The 20,403-nt window shown below is 51.0% G+C and overlaps 1 protein-coding gene across 1 annotated transcript in view; it reads right to left on the minus strand.

Moving 5' to 3' along the window:
• Nucleotides 1–20,403, minus strand: part of Tspan15 (tetraspanin 15) — a 43,293-nt gene that overhangs the window by 12,237 nt on the left and 10,653 nt on the right. Inside the window, exons 2-3 of the mRNA XM_021205439.2 lie at nucleotides 5,019–5,204; nucleotides 3,211–3,285 (exon numbers count right to left, since the gene is read on the minus strand). Of these exons, the coding sequence (XP_021061098.1) occupies nucleotides 3,211–3,285; nucleotides 5,019–5,204 (261 nt within the window). The remainder of the gene's footprint in view (nucleotides 1–3,210; nucleotides 3,286–5,018; nucleotides 5,205–20,403) is intronic.

The raw sequence follows: 20,403 nt of genomic DNA on the forward strand, positions 1-20,403 counted from the left end.
AGCACCTCTTCTGCACCCGCGGCCACCTTCTCCCAGCACCTCTTCTGCACCCGCGGCCACCTTCTCCCAAGCACCTCTTCTGCACCCTTTACTATGGCTTTGACATTGGGGTTTTGCTGTAGTTGTTAGTTGGTCTGTTTTTTTGAGAGTCTGTCTACATAGCCTTGGCTGTTCTGGAACTCACTGTGTAGCCATGGCTGGTCTCAAACTCACAGAGTCCACCAGCCTCTGCTTCCTGAGTACTGGAACTAAACCACACCTGTTCTTTGGCATGCTTAGTTTTGAGCCAGGGTTTCAGGTAGCGGAGATAGCCTCAAACGTACTAAGTAGTTGAGGGATAGCCTTGAACTTCCCCCCCACACACTGTGAAGCACACATTTCAGGGGTCATGAGGCCCATAGGGTGTGGGAATAACAGGAAAGTCATTTGTGACCCAGGCCCTGGCTTCCTGAACTATGGGGCCTGAAGGTCCCAAGAGGCTCCAAAGCAGTGGCTGTCACTCAGCTCAGCCTCCTCATTTAAAGGAAGGAAGCTATGTCATGGCCCCAAATGACCTACAGAGCACTGAAATATGACAAATCTGAAAGCCTTGGAGAGGCACACAGGAACCAGGACTAGCTCAGTTGGTAGGGACGGGTTTATTAAAGCCAGGAACGGTGCTGACCATGAGCTAGCTCTGGGGCTCAGGCAGGAAAGTCCTAACCGAGACCCCTGCAAGGCCACTGGCCAACTGAGAGCTGTTCACACCCAAAAGCATCGCTATATACGATTGCAATAAATACCTCTCTCTACTTAAGGCTTCTGGGAAATGAACCAGTACCGCATTCCTGCCAGCTCGGAGTAGATAGTCTGAGAAGCAGGAAAAGAGCAAACAATTTAAGGGCCTGGGGTATGGGTGGTACACATTCCTAATCCCAGCACATGGGCGATGCAGGCAGTAGGCTGTTGAGGTTTGGTCTTTTGCTGTGTTATTGCAGTGCTAAGTGTAGGCCCCCAAACCCTGGTTGCTGCCCGAGAGACAAGAAAGTCTACACTGCATATAGATCCAAGTGATGTTATGTGAACTTGCCCCCAAGTTATTTCTGATTGGTGAAGAAAGATGCTGATAGCCAATAGCTGGACAGGAGGGACATAGGAGGGGTTTAGGATTCCTGGACTCGGGGGTCTGGGGAGAACCATAAAGGGGAAGAAGGGGAAGAAGGAACAGAGAGATGCCATGTGTTTAGGAGTTATGAAAACATGGCACCAAGGGCTGGCCAGCTGGAGTTAACATAGTAAGTAATAACTCAGGGTTATCAATAGGAAAGTAGATCCTAATAGCATAGAGGGTAGATCTGCCCAGCTCTTGTGCTGATTAAAGCTTATTGTAAATATAAAGGTTATATGTGTCTTTTATCTGGAAACTAAATGGTAGAAACCCTGGCTTGGGATGAAAAAATTTCTACAACCGTAAGCCATCTCTACAACCAAGGTCATCTTTGTTACATAGCTAGTTTGAGGCCATCAAACTATAGAGGCCCTATCTCAGAAAACAAACCACACACACACACACACACACACACACACACACACACACACGGGTGTGTGTGTAAATCACTGGCATTGATGACTCTCCATCAACACAATGGGAACTGTCCCACTTTCCCTCTCCCCGAAACCCTGAGAAATCACCCATTAGAAAGCAGGTCCTCAGTCAGTTAGACTTGACCAGGGTTGGGTCCCACTATCCATGTTCTCTCCTGGGTCAGAAACCCACCATTCTCATGCAGGATGTAACAGGGATCAGACACGGTGTTCTCTGAGGGTGTCAGACACCAATTGGTGACTTGGGGATCAACTTTCAACAAGTTTCTGGCATGACTTGCCTACAGCCTGAGACACAGTCATGTTGTCTTGAGACAGCATCTCTCTCCATAGCCCTGTCTGATCTGGAAATGGCTATGTAGTCCAGGCTGACCCCAAACTCACAGAGATCTGCCTGCCTCTGTCTCCTGCTGAGGCACAGTCTTAACGGTACCCGGAAGGCCAGGGACCTAGACGTCAGGGACCTGTGGGGTGAAGTCAGGGAAGTGGACAGGAGTCCTAGACTTCTGCAAACAGGCCTTGCTCAAGCCCTACCCATAACACCACCCAAGGAGGAAGAAGGCATAAGAAGAAGGTTACAGAAGGAACCTCTGTGTGCAGCCACGGTAGAGCTCTTGCCTAGCATGTGCAAGGTCCTGGGTTCCATCCCAGCATCCCTAAGTCAGAAGACAGCTCTACAACATCACTAATGGGATCCTGGACAAGAAATGCCGAGGAGGGGCTAGTGAAGTGCCTCTCAACCTATGGGCAGTGTGACCCTTTTGACAAACCTCTATCTCCAAAAAATACTCGCATTATGATGTACAACTAGCAAAATTATAGTTATGATGTATCAACAAAACTAGCTTTATTGTTGAGGGGAATCTCCACAACACGAGGAACCGCGTTAAAGGGTTTCGACATTAGGGAGGTTGAGAACCACTAGGCTAGCGCATGTCTGAACCATACAATGAGAACCTGGAGCTCTGGGACTTGTGCCTGGCTATGGGGTCCTCATTTTGCAGACACTGCTGGGTCTTGGGTGTCACTCAAGCTGTCCCTCCCCTCAATCGTATGTACATGTCCAAAACACTCATCAAACCCCACCGTCTGTGGTCTGGGGACATTAGCCTTCACTTCCATCTGAGCCGCCATTATGTCTTCTCTGGGTGACTGTCACAGCCTCCCATGTCGCCCTGACTTCCTACTGCCTCTTCTCCACTCAGCTGTTAGACTGAGACAGGCGTGAGTCAGGCGAAGTCCTTCCTTGCAGACATCTCTAACAATTCACTGCCTTTCAAAGTCACCCAGGGCACCTAACCCTTGGCCTCTGAGGACCAATGTACACCCCGAGCCAGACAGCCAACCTTGACTTCCATCTTCCCCTCCACACCTCACCCCACTAGCCCAGTAGACCCCCATCCACACTCTTCTGCCAGCCTGTCCACAGGATCCGCCCACCTCTGCCCTCCTAGCCACTTTTCATGATGCAGAGCTGCATGGCCTGGGCTATCCTAGCTTACCTAACCCTCTTCTTGAGAGCCATCTGTCTACCCTGCCCACGGCAGCACCACCCTGGGTACAGCACAGAGCATACCCACTGGGCGCTTGGCACACATATGGCCGATGATGAACCCACAGGCCTACCTGGTTCCGGAAGATCAAAGCCACTATGCCACCAATAAGCTCCATGACCAGGCAGATCCCCAGGATATACATAAACTGTAAAACAAGATGCACAGATTCATTTGGGGGTTTGTAGGAAGAGGCTCAAGGGACTCCCCACCTGCTCTGAGATCAACCGTAATAAGGCACTAGCCCGCCCTGGCGGAGCCTTGCGGTCTCTCCTAGAGAACACAGGGCTTTGCTAGAGAAGTCTTGAATCTAGAGACTGACTGAGCTGCCCCTCGTGATTTCCCCAGGCGTCCTCAGTGGGATCTAGATGAACAGTGGTATCTCCCTCCCTCTAACACACCAGAGGAAACAGGCCTGGGCCCCACTTCCAGTTCCTGACTCCCCACCACACCCCTAACAGCTCAGAAGAGGTTTCCTAGTGAGCCAAGTATAGAAGGGGTACCCGAGGTTCGGAGGACACACGTCCATTCCCTTACCCTGCCCAGAGGTTCTTCCTGCCTCAGCCTGCTCAGTCCCTTCTAGTGATGCAGAGCCTCATGGCCTAGGCTTCCCAAGTCACCCAGCTTCATCTCTTTAGTTACTCCATGAGAACCACCCATCTACCCTGCCCGCGGCAGCACCCCCGGGTTAATAGATACTGACCAAATAGATTCTAGCAATTTCCAGCCTTGGGCAGTACCAAGACCCTGCTTATGTGACTACAAAGGTATCCCCTCAGATAACAGAGGAAGTGAGTCTTCACACTCCGTGTCCCCAGCATTGGCGTGTCATCCCTCAGCTACAGACAGGGGTTGTGTTTACTATGTCATGTTTGTCACATATAACTGACGGTGACATGTTGTAGTGGCTATTCCTGGTTGTCAACTTGACTATATTTGAAATGAACTACAATCCAGAATTGGAAGGCTCACCAGTGAATCTAGTCTGGAGGCTGGGAGATAGAAGTTTCTGATCTGGATCTTGGTATGGAGATCTTGAGACACAGTGGTGATTGAATCCAGAAGATTAAGACAGGGAGATCTCCGAGTCCAAGGCCATCTGGGATTAAAGGTGTGGTGGCACACACCTTTAATCTGGGCTACACCTTCTGCNGGGGACCATATAAGGACATTGGAAGAAGGGAGTCNGGCTCTCGCTCTTTCGCCTTCTTGCGGTGTGGGACTCAGCAACTGCTAGATCCTTGGACTTCCATTCACAGCTACTACTGAACCATTGTTGGGATTTGGACTGCAGACTGTAAGTCATCAATAAATTCCTTTACTATATAGAGACTTTCTGCAAGTTCTGTGACTCTAGAGAACCCTGACTAATACACATGTGATCTGAGCCAGGTACTGCAGTGTCCTGGGACTCTGACCAGGGTGTCCAAGAAAGATGTCCTGAGCTCAGCAATAAGGACTCTGAGCCCGAGGATGACCAGGGGTAGCAGGCGGTGGCAGACAGACTGCTCAGCCTGGCCCGATGGTGCTGTTAGGTGCTGTTAGCGTCCCTGCCTGCATGAGCCTGATGATTCATCACACTCCGCCCCCACGCCCTGGCTTTGCTTGCTTGCAGCTGCCATCTCTCCCATGACAACCGAGAGCACGGAGATCCCAGCATCTCTGTGACAGCGGTCTTCAAGTCAGCTGCACCCGCTGATGTGAAGTAGCTGGGGCGGACCACTGTGCTCCTCCTGGTTCAGGAAATGTTCAAGGGCGGCTGGATTGTGTGAGAGGCAGAAGGAATTGAACTGGCCAGGGGAGAGGGACAGCTCTTCAGCTTTCTCAGAGACAGCAAGAACCACTCCCTACGTACGATGAGGGTTAGGAGGAGCCACTTACCGACTGGAGAAGGCACAGGTTGTCCCGAAGGGAAGCCAGCACCCCGATGAAGGAGACGATGAACATGACCACCCCCAGGAGGATGAGGATGATGGCGGGGGCCAGGAAGGCGCTCTCCAGGGTTTTGTATTTCTGCCGCTCCGCCTCTGCGTAGATCCCCACCGACAGGACCAGGCCCCCAATCAGCTGCAGGAGAAATAGAAGGTGAGGGGCCGTGAAGGTGTGATAGTTCCGTTGGAGCATGCTCGCCTGGCATGCTGGAGGTCCTTCTCCATCCACTGCTGAGCAAAAACCAGGAGCGGTAGTACACGCCTATAGCCCCAGCACTGAGAAGTGGGGTCAGGAAAATCAGAAGTTCAAAACCATCCACACATGAAGTTCAGGACAGCTGGCCTACATGAGACCCTATCTCCCAGAGAGAGAGAGAGAGAGAGAGAGAGAGAGAGAGAGAGAGAGAGAGAGAGAGAGAGAGAGAAAATCACTACCATGACTCTAATCCATATGAGTGCTGTCATTGTAAGAAATTACAGGCTGGGAGAATAGCTCAGTTGATCAAGTGGCTGCCTAGACTGCAGATGTCCTGGGTTCGATTCCCAGCACTGAATAAACCAGGTGGTGGTTTATGCACTGGACAGGTAAAAGCAGAAGAACTAGCAGTTAAGTCCTCTCTGGCTACATTCTGGTTTGAGGCCAGCCTGGGATTACACAAGACCCTGACTGAAGAGGACTGAGAAGGAGATATTGATGATCACAGAGAAACACACAGAAGGGCAGGCGCAGGAAGATGCATAAGGAAGACATCCCCCTGCGAGCCAGGGCTTGGAACTCTCCAGAACTTAACCTTAGGCTCTGACCCACAGACTGTGAGCAAGGAGAACTCTGTGGTGGTGTGTTATAAAAGCCCCTGAAGACAGATACCAACTATAGAGGACAGCGCTTGTGAACCAGGGATACGCCACTGCCCGCAGAGTCGGAGAACATGGGTTTGAGTCTCTGCTTTGAGACAGGCTTCACCAGGAGTCTACATTCTCATCTGAGTAATGGGTATGAACACAGACTCCGGTCCTGCTCACCCCACAGCTTGTTGACAGGTCTTATGAGATGATAAAGATGGACGGTCTAGAAACATGGGGCACAGGGTCACCGACATGCATACTCAGGCATGCCACCCCAGGGACATTTCCCAGCTGTTCAGGGACAGACACTACACTTGGCATAAAATCACAAACGAGGAATTTCCCTTCGGAATGACTGCTGAGAAGGCGGAAGGTCAGAACAGGACAGGAGAGATTTCTAGGGGATTGAAGTGTTTCTCTCTCTCTCTCTCTCTCTCTCTCTCTCTCTCTCTCTCTCTCTCTCTCTCCTTACTAGCATTTTAACACTGAGACATGGTACACACTTTAGCCACATGGGCTTACCACATGGCCTCCTGTTCCTCCTTAGCTTCCCCCTGACATCCCAGGGCACGATCCCCCAAGCTTCTCTGAGTGTGTTCGGTTGTTACGAGCCTTGTGAAGCCTTGGGGATCCACAGTATTAAATGCTGGAAATCCCCAATTGTCGTGGTCTGCATGCTTGTAATTTTACCTCCCAGGAAGCTAAGTGGGAGGGTTCCAGGTCAGCCTACATCAGAGACGCTCTCCCATTTTCTCTCCCTAACCCCTATACACACACACACACACACACACACACATACACTGTCACTGAAGAAGTCTGGTCAGTATCTATACCCCATGTCTGCAAAGGAACGTGGGCTGCACTTTCCCACAGACTTCAAGGTCAGACATCACTTCCCCCAAGTCTGCACAACCAAGGATTCTGGCACCGGAGCTGTGTGTTCTGAAGGGCAGGGAATGGCCATTAGCTCTATGAACTTTTCCAGTCCACAGAAAGTAGTAAAGAGGAACCACAGAAGCCATGTCCAAAGTGAGAGAAATGAGGGATAGACTGACAGTGTTAGCGAGCTACGCTGGCGATTCAGCAAGCCCAGAGAAGCAGAGGCTGCCCCACAAGGACTTCCAGCCTTTCAGTGGCCATAAGAGGCTCCTTACAGCCTATGGTGACCTCACATAGTACCAAGGCTATCCTATGTTAAGGGAAGTGCCTGCTTCCGCCTGAGCTCAGAGAAGTGACAGGCATGGCCAAGAGCCACACCTCTGAGACACAGAAACAGCGGATGGGATCACCGAAAACCAGCTCTCGAGGACCCAGAAGTCCTCTTCCATTTGAAGCTGAGTTTTCCTGGTTTGCAAAGACTTGACACACCCTGGTTTGCTGAGACCCACCTCCTAGAAAGGTCTCTGTGGTATACATGATCAGGAGGGCTGACGGCATGGAGGGAGACAGCTGGCAGTTCTGTATGAGCAAGTTAGGGAAACTCTGGGCAAAGGGATGCAAACAAGTACAGCCTGGGCTACAGGAGGCCCTATCTTGTGGGGGGGGGAAGAGGAGGAGGAGGAGGGAAGAGGAGGGAGGAGAAGAGGAGGAAGAGGAGGAGGAGATGAGGAGGAGGAAGAGGAGGAGGAGGAGAGGAGAGGAGAAGAAGAAGAAAAGAGTTAAGTCCGGCTCTCTCCCAACAGTGGGAAGCTAAGACAGGAGGAGACAGGATCCAGGGCTATAAAGCAAGTTGGAGGTCAGCATGGGCTGACTTAAGAAAAAAAAAAAACTGAAGTGGCTAGAGATATAACTCAGTGGTTGAGCACATGCCGAAAAAGCCATCTGCCCAAATGACTCCATACCCACAGGGCTGCTCACTAATCCTAATCCTGTGTGGGTCAGCCCCAAGACACCCGCACCTCGGACCTCTGGATGCACGTCATAGGAAGAGACTGAGCCTAGGCTTGGCGTGGGTCTCTGGACCCTCACAACCTGTCTCCCAGTGACACTCCTCCTCCAACAAGGCCACATCCCCTAATCCTTCCTAAACAGTCCACAGACTCGGGGAATCAAACCTTCACACCACCATAGATGGTGCCATTCCACAGAGCGCAGGCGTTGTCAGAGTCCAGGCATGGAGGCAATCAAATAGGCGGGGACCCAGAGTTCTTGAGGGGAGGAGGGGGTGGGGCTTCATGGAGTCTGTGGGGGGAAAAGTTTGAGTCTCATCTTGTAGCCGAACTGCACAGCCCATCTGAGTTAGTATTTGCAGGATTGATTCCATATGTTCTGCAAGGTTAAAGCTTTCCTCTTTCCTACAGGATGAGCTCTGGGTCCTGGTATCTCTCCTGTGCTCACCGTCCCCCTACCCACCTCCAGACCCCAGGCTTGTCCTCACCCCTCTCTCCCACCTGAGTCTCCGCTTCTGCTTGGCCCTTAAATCCCGGAGCTGCGGGGCCACTTCATACACAGCCAATCTCGGCCCTCGGCAGAAGGACAATGGGTGGATTCTTTGATTTTTACAAGCTCCCTGGCACCCTGGGACCACTCCAGGACAGCCTTGCCAGCAGTAAAACCAAACTTCCTTTGGTCTGATCGCATCCTCCCACCCCTACCAGGCACCATTGCTATCTCCTTGCGAGGCTAGCCGGTCAAAATAGCTCCTAGGCTCCAAACCCTGGGCAAAAATCCCATGGCAGATCAGAAAGCCCAGGCCTCCTGACTCCCTCACCACCACAGACCTCACCACCACAGATCCATCCCTCAAGGTCAAAGAAGGTGTCACCTTTTACACTGTCCCCACACCAGCACGGGCTAACCCAGGCTCCCTGAGCAGGTGTTCGGAGCGTCACTGATCAGGACAAGAAGCTGGCATGACTCTCCCCGGGAATTTAACATTTTCCAAGTGATATTTACATCTCTGATGACATCAATTCACCCATCCGGGTATAAAGTCATCAGTCAAGGCCAGCATGCAATCCGGTCCCCTCCTTCACTAATTATAGCCCTGCCCCAGGCAGCCAGCCACCCCAGCTCCAGTGCAGGAAGTAAACAGATCATCCGTCAAACTGGATGGCTTCAGCTAAACAGGGTAGGGTAGGGGCACAGGCCACGCACAGCTGGGACACGGTGGGAAAAGAGCGTGACGCCGGCAGTCTGCGGCCAGGCCTTAGGCTGTGGGACCAGGCTGCCTCTTTGCCCTTCTGTTGTCCAGGATGATCCGGGCCCTTTCAGAACCAGCCTGGCGCTCAGCTTTCTCATGGGCAGAGCCAGGCCCAGCTGTACGAAGCTGCTGGGAAACAGGCCATCCTGTGTGGCGCCCGGCACCTGTAGGTCCTCAGGATGCATCTGGTTGGCGCCTGGCCGGCTCATCCCATCTGGAACAGCCTTCCACTTAAAGGAGTCTGTGAGGTCCGCTTCCAACCCTAGCCCGCATTACAGGCTCCTGCTGTGCTCCAGGTGAACTGCCAGGCTTCACCCGGGGCACAAGGACTCAAAATCGGATAGGGAGCAAATGTCTGTCCCGTGGATGGAGTCAGGGAGTCTCTGGAACATTGGGCTGCAGGGAAAAGTCATGTCTTTTTTTTTTTTTTTTTTTTTTTAAACTGAGTGTCTCTCAGGGTATAAAACTCTTGTAATAAAGGCTTGCTCCCCAGGGTGGGGCTGCTGGGAGCTGGTGGAGCCTTGAGGGAGGTGGACCAAGTCATTAGATCACAGCCCAGAGACCCCAAAACAGTGAGCCCAAATGAACCTTTCCTCTTCCCAAGTTGATTAGCTCAGGTAACTTGTTACAGTACTGCGGCGCGGACTAACACTGCCTCTAACTGCAACATACTCTCCAGTCTTAAAATGGAGGCGACTAACAGTACTGGTGATGGTCACTGATGGATCACAGCACGTCTCCCCGCGCTTCTGCCCCAGCCTTTTCTTCCATCTAGAGCAGGAAGAACCAGTCAGCGGCAGGGGACAGGAGCTAGCTCTCTGGGCCTGCCTTAGTGAGGGCACATCCTTACTTTGATTCCTGTTAGTTACCTGTCGGATAGTAAAATAAAGCCTGCTGTCATAACAGAGCATCTTTTTTTATGCATGTATGTGTCTTGTCTACATGTGTGTCTGTGTACCATTTATGTGCCCGACCCCCAAGGAAGCCAGAAGAGGGAGTCAGATCCCCAAAACTGGAGTTATAGATGGTTGTGAGCTGCAATGTGGGTGCTGGCCGTAGGTCCTCTGAAGAGCAGCCGGTGCCCTTAACCACTGATCTATCACCACAGGCGCCTTATTTTATTTTAAGGCACAGTCTCATGTGGCCCAGGCTGGCCTGGTGCTAACTCCGTGGAGCAACCTCCCTGAACTTCTGTTACCAGGGTTACATCAAGATCAGGTGATTCTGGGATCTTAGCATCTTAATCAAATGATTGAAATAAAAGCAAGGGCTGGAGAGATGGCTCAGCGGTTAAGAGCACTGACTGCTCTTCCAGAGGTCCTGAGTTCAATTCCCAGCAACCACATGGTGGCTCACAACCATCTGTAATGAGATCTGATGCCCTCTTCTGGTATGTCTGAAGACAGCTACAGTGTATATAATAAATAAATCTTTTAAAAAAAATGAAATGCAAGCAAGCAAACAAACAAACAAAAAAACCCAGACAGCAAAGTAGTAAGGAAATGTCATTCAGAAGCCAAGTGATAGAAGAGACCAGCCAGCCACACTGTCATGGTACACAGCAGGCCACCTGAATCAAATGGCTCTGAAAGGCCCTGGCTTTCCTTTGAGGCGTCTTTTGATGGGGTCCAAGAGAAGGAGCTCGGTTGCTAAGAGGAGCAGCACAGGTGGTTTTCTGTTTTGACTGACAGACTTGGCTTTTATATATGCTTCTGCTCACGGCAAATGTCCCTTCCCATGGCACATATGATTTTAGCCATATGCACACCCAAATATGCGTAAGACTGCAAGTAGGGGACGTTCCCTGAAAGTTCACTAGGAGAACACAGTTTCAATCACTGGGAATACACTCAAAACCAGTTCAGGCCAGCTCCACGCCCCGCCCCCACCCCCACATTCCCTTACCTAGAAATTTAAATAGAAACTCTTCTCAAAGGGGCAGTTATGGGTGACTCTCAGGGAGGGGGAGCCTCACTTCACCGTGTGTGCGGATCCGTGCAGGTCTGGGTGCGGGTATCTAAGCTGGTCCCCATGTTAGCCTGCCTCCCTCTGCAGCATCCTGCAACTCTGCCTGGCTTGTGGGTTTTCTTTATGTGAGTCTTTCTTAGGAACAGGGTTCTTTCCCTCACTCAGGCTTTCCTGAGCTGGGTAAAATCTTCAGGGGGCATTTTGTAGCTTTCCTGAATTGGCCCAGGCATTGGAGCTATGGCCGTCACAAAACAAGCCCACCTAGGAGGCAAGGCAAACATCATTTTCTACCCTCCTCTAGGCAGAAAGTTGATTTCAAAGACTCCCCACGCACCGGCACACAGCGCATTCCAGACGTCGAGGGAGAGAGAGGCTGGGAGGTTTGTAAAACCAGTTATTCAATCCAGCCAGGGCAGAGTGGAATTTCTAATCAAGAACCACTGCGGCCATACAACAGCCCAGACAGACAGGTGGGAGTCATAAGAACCCAACCGCATACTGAGACCAGACGCAGCCATTTCTTTGTCCTTGGAGGACAGTGCAGTAAGCCTGGAAGGAGGGGCTGAGTTAGAGGACACGAACCTGGGAGGGGTAAATCTGAGAGATGACCTTAGCCTGAGATGCTTCTGGACCTACAGAAGGTCCCCCACAGTGATCTCCTTCTGGACAGAAGAGTGGATCATGGTATGTGAAAATCACGGAGGTGGTTATAGGAGGGAGGGGAGGGGCAAGAATAAATCACCTTCCCCTCCATCCTCCATTTCCCCTAACACCCCCCCCACACACACACACACCCTCTCTGCCCTGCTTCCCTGGAACCATCCCCACGGTCCTTGGATAATGGTGGCTGCCAAGAACCCAGTTCTGGTCAGCCTTGACAGCTCATTGCCAAGAGCCCAACAGAGCACAAGGCCATGCTCCCTGCGGTGCACCCTGTACATCTGACCCTGGGGATTGAAAGTCCCAGACTCAGGCCACTGCAGGAGCACTCAGATACAGGTCCAGAGCTGTGCTGATGGTAGGAGAGAAAGGGGAATTCTGGGATAGGAGCTTAGAAACCCTAGGGATGCAAGCCTTACAGGGTGGGGTAGATCTGCTGACAAGAGTCCCTGGGACTCAACCTTCTTCCTTCTCACCCCACCCATGACTGCCTTCCCCTACAGCCCAGGGCACCCAGGCAGCCAGAAACAAACAGTCAACATGAACTAGGGATGTAGCTCAGTTGGCAGAATGCTCGCCTAGCATGCACGAGGCCCTGAGTTCAATCCTTAATCCTGCAAAAATCCAAAGATGGATCAGAAGTTCAAGGCTAGCCTGGCCTTGTCTAGAAAAAGGAAAAAAAAACACAACCCAAATTATTTTAATTCCTTATTTGCAATGCTCAGCTCAGAGCGCTCCTCTCCGGGGAATGCCTCACAGTTCACTGGGTAAAAGGGATTTCTCTGCTCTCCTCAACGGCTACAAAAGCAACAACAGGAAGCCCTCACTGGTGGCAATACGAACCATACTTACTCTGCCCTCTCAGCAGTCCACAGACACGTGCATGGCCTGGTGGCAGGAGCCAGCACCACCTACCAACTGTGACCTCGACACAGCACGTTATCACAAATGTACTAAAAGACCCAAACATCTATGGACAGGACACTGAATGGCTTCTCCACATACCACGCCCTTACCACAAAAGCCAAGGCGATCAGTCAAGTCAGCTCACAATGACCAAGCGACCACAATGCAAAAGGACACTCCAAAGTTCTGGGCCTCCAGCAGGTGCTCAATAAACATTACTTCCTTCCTGTAGCTCACTCAGAGGTCACGGTCAGGCTCACATCTCAAAACCTAAGTCCGATGTCAGAAAACAAACAACAGACAAACAGAAAAACCAACCACTTTCTCACGACAGCCACTTTGATCCAAGGTTCCTTCCAGAGGGGGGAAGAGTCCTGTGGGCTTCGAGGAAACACCCAGCAAGTCTCAGACATTTAATACTTGATCCCCACTTGGTGGGTATTTGGGGAGGGTTAGGAGGGGTGGCCTTGCTAGAGGAAGTTCATCCCTGGAAGAGGCAAGCCTTGGGGTCTCAGAAGACTTGTAGATTGAGATGTGAGCGCTCAGCTATGACTCCCCCGTGCAGAACATCCCCTCCAGTCTGCCATCATGGACTCTAACCCTCTGGAACCATAGGCCCAGCATAAATTCTTCCCTTTCTAAGTTGCTTTGGTGGTGGTGTCTCTTCACAGCAATAGAAAAATAACTATGATGCATCCTATGGCACATTCTACATCCATCAACAAGGCCACCATGGGCCAGGCACTGGGACTAAATAGGTAGGGTATAGCTTCGGTGACTCAGTGGGCTCCTGAGTGGCCTCCCTCTGCACCCCTCTCTATTCTCAACATGACAGGCTAAGGAGATAACTTAAATGGCACAGTAAGAGGAGCCAATTAACTATTGTAACCGGGGATGGTAGCATTTGGGTGAAGAGAGGGCCCAAGCTAACTTGGAGGACCATCCAAGCAAGACCCTGGACCTAAAATCAAGGATTTTGACTTGGAGCTGCGATGTTTTGAATAGAAATGGCCCCACAGACTCATTTGTTTGAATGTTTGGCCCATATGGAGTGGCACTATTAGGAGGTGTGGCCTTGGTGGAGTGGGTGTGGCCTTGGTGGAGGAAGTGTGTCACTGTGGAGGTGGGCCTTGAGGTACTATGCTATGTCAATGATGGTCTCCTTCAGCTGCCTGCAGATCAAGATGAACAACTCTTGACTCCTTCAGCACCATGTCTGCCTGCACACTGCCAGGTTTCCCGCCATGATGATTATGAACTAAACCTCTGAACCTGTCAGCCAGCCCCAATTAAGTGTTTTCCTTTATAAAAGTTATTGTGGTCATGGTGTCTCTTCGCAGCAATAAGACCCAAAAGTAAGACAGGCATCGGGACAAAGAGGTAGCTGTTTGCTCTGGGCCGAGGAGAGACCTTGAATGTGCATGGATCTGAAGGTCTGTGAGTTTCCAGATGCTCGGGGACCCTTTGGTCAAGGGGACACCAGTTGTAGTACAGGGACTATGGGTTTTGGTTTTTCGAGACGGGTTTCTCTGTATAGCCCTGGCTGTCCTGGAACTCACTCTGTAGACCTCGAACTCAGAAATCCCCCTGCCTCTGCCTCCCAAGTGCTGGGATTAAAGGTGTGCACCAAGACTGCCCAGCCAGGTTTTTCTTTTTTGAATGTCTGAGAAATGTTTTAGATACAATTGGAGCACCTTTTTAAATTATTTATTTCTTTATTTTATACACATTAGTGTTTTGAATGCATGTCTGTCTGTGTGAGGGTGTCAGGTCCCCTGAAGCAGGAGTTAAAGACAGCTGTGAGCTGCAGTTTTAATGCGGACCTGAAAGGGGTATGCTTAGACACAAAAACATTTTAAAATACACCCTGGAGGTCAGCCATAGTGATGCACACCTTTAATCCCAGGCAGCGGCAGGTAGATATCCGTGAGTTCAAGGCCAGCCTGGTCTACTGAGCTAGTTCTAGGATAAACAAGGCTATAGATAGCAACCCTGTCTTGAAAAACCAAAGAATAAAAATAAAAGAAAGGACGGACCATGCCCCATGCTCTCCAGGAAGCCTGTTACAGGCCTCAGGCCTCAGAAGATACGAGCTAGCATTGACAGGCAAGTGTCACGGATGACAGCCAGGGGCCCGGAGGTGGGTGGCCTCTTCTGGTCCCAAATTAATGGCTAAACCGGAGACTTCACCAACTGCTAATTGGAGCTAAGTACAGGCTATAACAGGGAACTTCCCTCTTACACACTGAGCTAGGAAACAAGACACCGGGGGCTTTAGAAAAGTCAGAGAGAGAGATAAGTAGGAAGGACAGGGATTGGGAATGGGGAACGGAGAGGAGACGCCTGGCATCTTAATCCTTCCTCCTCAGCTTCGAGAAAATGAAAAACAAACTCGAGTTGGGTGTGGCAGCTCACACCTGCATATCCTATTGCTTGGGAGGCTGAGGTGGGGCAGGAGCTGTGCCACAGTGTAAAATCCTGCCTCAGAAGATAAGGAGAAACCGTTGTGAACACTACCCGAGCCCGCCCATGGACGGAGCTGCTTTGAGCCTGACAGCAGAAGCCCACATTACTTAGAGGCTCTGGGAAAGCCAGGGCCCTCTCCAAGCTCTGTTCTCCCTCCCCACTCTAAAGTACAGATGCAGCGGTCACTCCGGTCACTCTGAGGCTCCCCTGAGAGGGCCAGCCTCCTTTGTAAACTGTGACCTACTGTGACAGGTAAGAATCCGGACTCTTTCAGAACAAGGTGGCACAATGACAGAGTCTCCAGAAGAGCCAGACACAGTCAGTGGGGATTTCCATGTGTCCCAAGTCCACTGGCCCCCTACCTTGTGCACTCTTGGACTTGAATTGCCATGTGCTGCTTAGACTTATCAATTAGGGGTGTGCAAGTGTGTGTGTGTATGTGGGGGTATCTATCTATGTCTCTCGGTGTGTCTATGCCTGTCTGTCTGTGTGTAGGTGTCTATGTCTCTGTGTGTATTCATGTGTATCCATGTCTGTATATATGTATGTGTCTGTCTCTCTGTGTGTACACGTGTGTCTATGTCTGCATTGTGTGTTTATGTCTGTCTGTGTGTCTATGTCTATGTGTCTATGTCTATGTGTATATGTGTGTAGGTATGTGTGTGTGTGTGTAAGTATCTATGTCTCTCAGTGTGTCTATGTATGTCTATTTGTATGTATGTGTCTGTCTCTTTGTGTGTACATGTGTGCCTATGTGTGTGTTTATGTATGTCTGTCTGTGTATGTGTGTGTGTCTATGTCTCTGTGTATGTATTGTATGTCTATGTCTGTGTGCCTATGCCTGTGTGCGTGTGTCTATGTCTCTGTGTATGTATTGTGTGTCTATGTCTCTGTGCCTCTGTGTGTGTGTGTGTGTGTGTGTGTGTGTGTGTGTGTGTGTGTGTGTTACTGTTTCACTTTATCTTTGTTTTGAGACAGAGGTTTTCTCTCTGTACGCCCGCCTGGCTTGAATTGGTAATCCTGCCTTCATAGCTTCTAGAGTGCTGGGATCACACGTATGAACCACCTTGTTGGATAAGATTTTTCTTTAAAATGGTGACTTCTCCTCTGAACAGTCCCAGACCTAACCCAACCAGCACCTATAAAAATCAAACATTCAAGGTTCTTATTTTCTTAAAAAAAAAAGTTTGTTTGACGTGTATGTACCTGAATGTATGTATGCACACTACATACATGCCGTACCCAGAAGAGAATGACAGATGCATAGCCTGTAACTAGTGAGCTACCCAGTGTGGATGCGGGGAATCGAACCTGGGCCTTCTGGAAGAGCAGCAAGCGCCCTTCCCCACTGCGCCATCCTTCCAGTCTCTTAATTTTCTGTAACAAACACTGCACTTAATACACAGATGGACCCCAAGACCGTGGTGTGACCTCCTGAGATAAGCAGGCAGATACCGGCTGCCCATCCCCCTTATTGCGCAGATGGCAATCTGAGACACAGTGATCACTCCCCCACAGTGTCACACAGTGAATTAGCCACTGGTCAGCAGCTGTGACCCAGTTCTCCCAACTCCCAGGCCAACTGTCTCCACTGAGCTGCCCTTCCTCCTCAGGAATATGAGTTCTCACGCCCTGGCATATCCTCTCAAGAAAAAGAAAGAAAGAAAGACGAAAAAAAGAACCATTTTCAGGACAGTAAAACTGGTTCTACTTCTGCTTCCTGCAACTCTAGGGAGCCTGATGGGACCCAGACCGGGGAACCTCTGTCACTTGGGCTCTGCCCACTCCTTCCTTTCCCACACTGGACCATGGGCAGTGTACTTTCCTGGTAGAACCACCACCCAGCTTCTTCCAGTCAAGCCTCCAGAGCATCCAAAATTCCCAGACGCCAAAGAAATGTTTGATGACTGAAGCCATCAAACCAGGGTGACCTCGAAGAAAGAAACGCAGAGCAAAAGAGGCTCCCTGCAGCAGGCACTAAGTAGCTAGCCAGCCAACCAAAGGTCCTGTCAGAGCCGGCCAACTCACAGGAACAGGGCAGGGACAAACAGCTGCTCCCTGGGGCCTGCAAAGGCAAGCATGTCTAGAAAGCGGCTGAGCTGGGAGCGACAGGCCAGGCGGAAGAGCTCTTCATTGTTAGCTCCAAGGAGACAAAGGAAGAGGATGTGGACCTGAGAAGACACTGGCCGGCGGCACAGGGGGATTTCCTGGCTGCAGAAGGCCCGGCTTAGGGGGCTGAGGACAGAGCTCCATCAGCACGGTGTTTCCCTAGCGTGCAAGAGGCTCAGACAGGTGGGCCCAGGGATACCCACTTTTGATCTCAATACTCAGGAAGCAGAAGTGGGAGGACTGGGAATTCAAGGTCATCCTCAGCTACATAGCCGACTCCAGAGTAGCCTGGGGTAATGGTTTGAATAGGTAATAGGTATGGCCCCCAGAGATTTTTGAATGCTTGGCCACAGGGAGTGGCACGATTAGGAGGTGTGGCCTTGTTGGAGCAGGTGTCGCCTTGGAAGGTGGGTTTCGAGATTTCCTAGGCTCAAGCTATACTCAGAGTAGCTCAGAGACTCTGGCTGCTGCCATTGATCAAGATGTAGAACTCTCAGCTCCTTCTCCAGCACCATGTCTGCCTGCACACTGCCATGCTTCCTGCCATGATGATAATGAACTGAACCTCTGAACCTGGAAGCCAGCCCCAATGAAATGTTTGCCTTTATAAGAATTGCCTTGGTCATGGTGTCTGTTCACAGCAATAAAACCCTAACTAAGATACAAGACCCTGCTTAAAAAAAATTTTTTTAGACATATCCCCCAGGGATGTTAAGAGTTGGGAGGTGACCAGACATCAGGGCTTCTGAGAAGCCAACTGCCAGGGCCTCCACTGGCCCTGCTCGAGTCACCCAAGACCACAGCTGTCTCAGCACGCTGCCACTGCTCAGCCAGGCTCATCTGTCCTGAAGCTCATCACGAGACCAGGCCAACAGCAGTGGCTCCCAGGTCAAAGGCTGAGTCAGAGCCAAGCAGAGACGCGAGCGAGAGACACTTAGGCAGGCAACAGAGTCACCGGGAAGCAACTGTTTACCTGTACTCCCGACCCTAGGGAGGCAGAGGCAGGAGGATTCCCAAAATGTCAAGGCTAGCCTGGACTACAGAGAAAACTGCTGTTTCAGAAGCACCAAAAGGAGGAAAAAAAAAATTCACCTGGAGAAGTTGGCCCCACGCCCTGTGAATGTAAATGTGACCTTAACCGAAAGTGGCAAGGTCTAGTCCGGAGCGCACCCCAGACCCACCCAGGTCAGCAGCAATCACGACGGGCGTGGCTGTGTGGATCTGTGAAACCTCCGAGGGCAGAGGGAGATGGCTAGACTGCTGGCCTTGGTAAGTGACCCAGAGAGAAGAGAGCACTCGCCCCACTGCACCCAGCAGACTGCTCTGAACTGGGCACCCACCCGCCTCACTGTTTCCTCTGCCTGCACGGGGTCCTGGCACAGCAATAGGGCACACACCAGAGTCAGCTGTGACTCTGACTTCAGCCATGCCTGAGGGTGCCACGCTGTACCTGGTGTAGCTGGAAAGCCTAGAGCACCGGCTCTCGGCTAATTACCGGGGCGCAGCAGAGAGAGGCCATGTGACCATCCTGGGACACAGGCAGAGCCATTCTGGAGCACGCAGCTGTCCTGGGCAGGAAGCGGAAAGGCTGTAACACGGAAAAACAGACTCCCTCTGCCAAGGCTGTGTTCCTCTACTCACAAAGCAAATAGTGATTTCTCTTGCAGGTCAAGACACACGTATGTCTCTAGCTGAGAAAGTCCCTTCTGGAAGAAAAAAAAAAAAAGGCAATACACAATAGGGACTGTTTTCTCCACGAAACAGACACAGATATAAAAGGTGGCAGCAAACAAGTCACTCGCTTCCCCTCTCAAGCCTCAGTATTTCTACCTGTAAAATGGGATAGCGTCCCCACCCTACCCAGATCACTGGGTTGTTCCAAGAACTCAGAAAGGTGAAGGAAAGCTAAGGGGGCTGCGGTCATGGTATCTCATGAGACATCTTGCAAGGTTCATCCTATCTATGCCAACCACCTCTGAGAGGCAATATTCACCCCCTTTCAAGAGAAAAGAAAATTAAAGTACAGGAATCTAACAAAATGGCTCAGCAGCTAAAAGTCCTTGCCAGGCCAGTCTGATGGCCTGAGTTTGATCCCCAGAACCCAAGTAAAGATGGGAGAAGAGAACTGAATCCACAAAGCTGTCCCCTAACCTCTACAAGGGCATAGTGACACCACACACACACACACACACACACACACACACACACACACAAAGTTTAAAGCCCAATCTGCATAGTGAGTTCTAGGACAGCCTTGGCTAAACAGACAGACCATATCTCAATATCTCAATAGATAGATACATAGATTTTATATATATATATATGTGTGTGTGTGTGTGTGTGTGTGTATGTCTGGCATGGCAGAGGGTCTGGCATGGCAGAGGGTCATGTTGACAGGGTCTGTCAACTTGACAGGGTCTAGAATCATCTAAGAGACAGACCTCTGAGCACATCTGTGAGGAAGTTTCTAGAATGAGTTAATTTGAGGTAGGAAGACTCCCAAATGTGGGCTCTGGAACATAGGCAACAAGGTCCCACATGTGAAGTCCAAGGCTGTGTGAAATGGAGAAGACCAGCTCTGGTCAACCCTCTGCTTCCTGACTGTGGTTGGAACGTGCCCCTCTGCCATGCCGGACCACACCGAGCTAAAATAAACCTTTGCTTATGAATTGCTTTTGTTGGACTGCTCGTCACAGCAAGAAGGTAAGTGAGCAGTACAGGCAGGAAGGCCCCTATAACCTGTCACCCTCGATGGGTCGAGCATCTCAGCTAGAGGCCATACCACCTGTTCTAGAAGCCAGGGCTTCTTGGAAAGCAGCCTCCGCCAACGTGACTGGCTCTGAGGCTCCTCAGCTTGCTCTCTGTGCAAGGAGAGGGGACGGAACATTCTTCACGCTCTTAAAGACTTGACTTTACAGGAGCCTCTCAAAGCCCTTGAGGGGTGTCCACGGATGAGGGTTCTGGGAGAGGCAGTCCTTTACCCAGTTCACACAGAAAAGATGACAATGACCTAGGTCTCCCAGGATGTCCCTGCCAACAGCCCTGACAATGAAACCAGCCTTCTCAGTGACTCTGACCCTGACCCTAAACTCCATAGACAATCAAATCCCCTCTCCCTCACCACCCATATCTGGCTTCTTCAAGGCTCCTCCTCTGCTCCAGCCTCAGCTCTGCCTGCCTGCCCTGCCTGCCTGCCTGCCCTGCCTGCCTGCCTGCCCTGCCTGCCTGCCCTGCCTGC

The sequence above is a fragment of the Mus pahari genome, chromosome 9, assembly GCF_900095145.1.
Source record: "Mus pahari chromosome 9, PAHARI_EIJ_v1.1, whole genome shotgun sequence".
In the NCBI taxonomy this organism is placed as follows: Eukaryota; Metazoa; Chordata; class Mammalia; order Rodentia; family Muridae; genus Mus; species Mus pahari.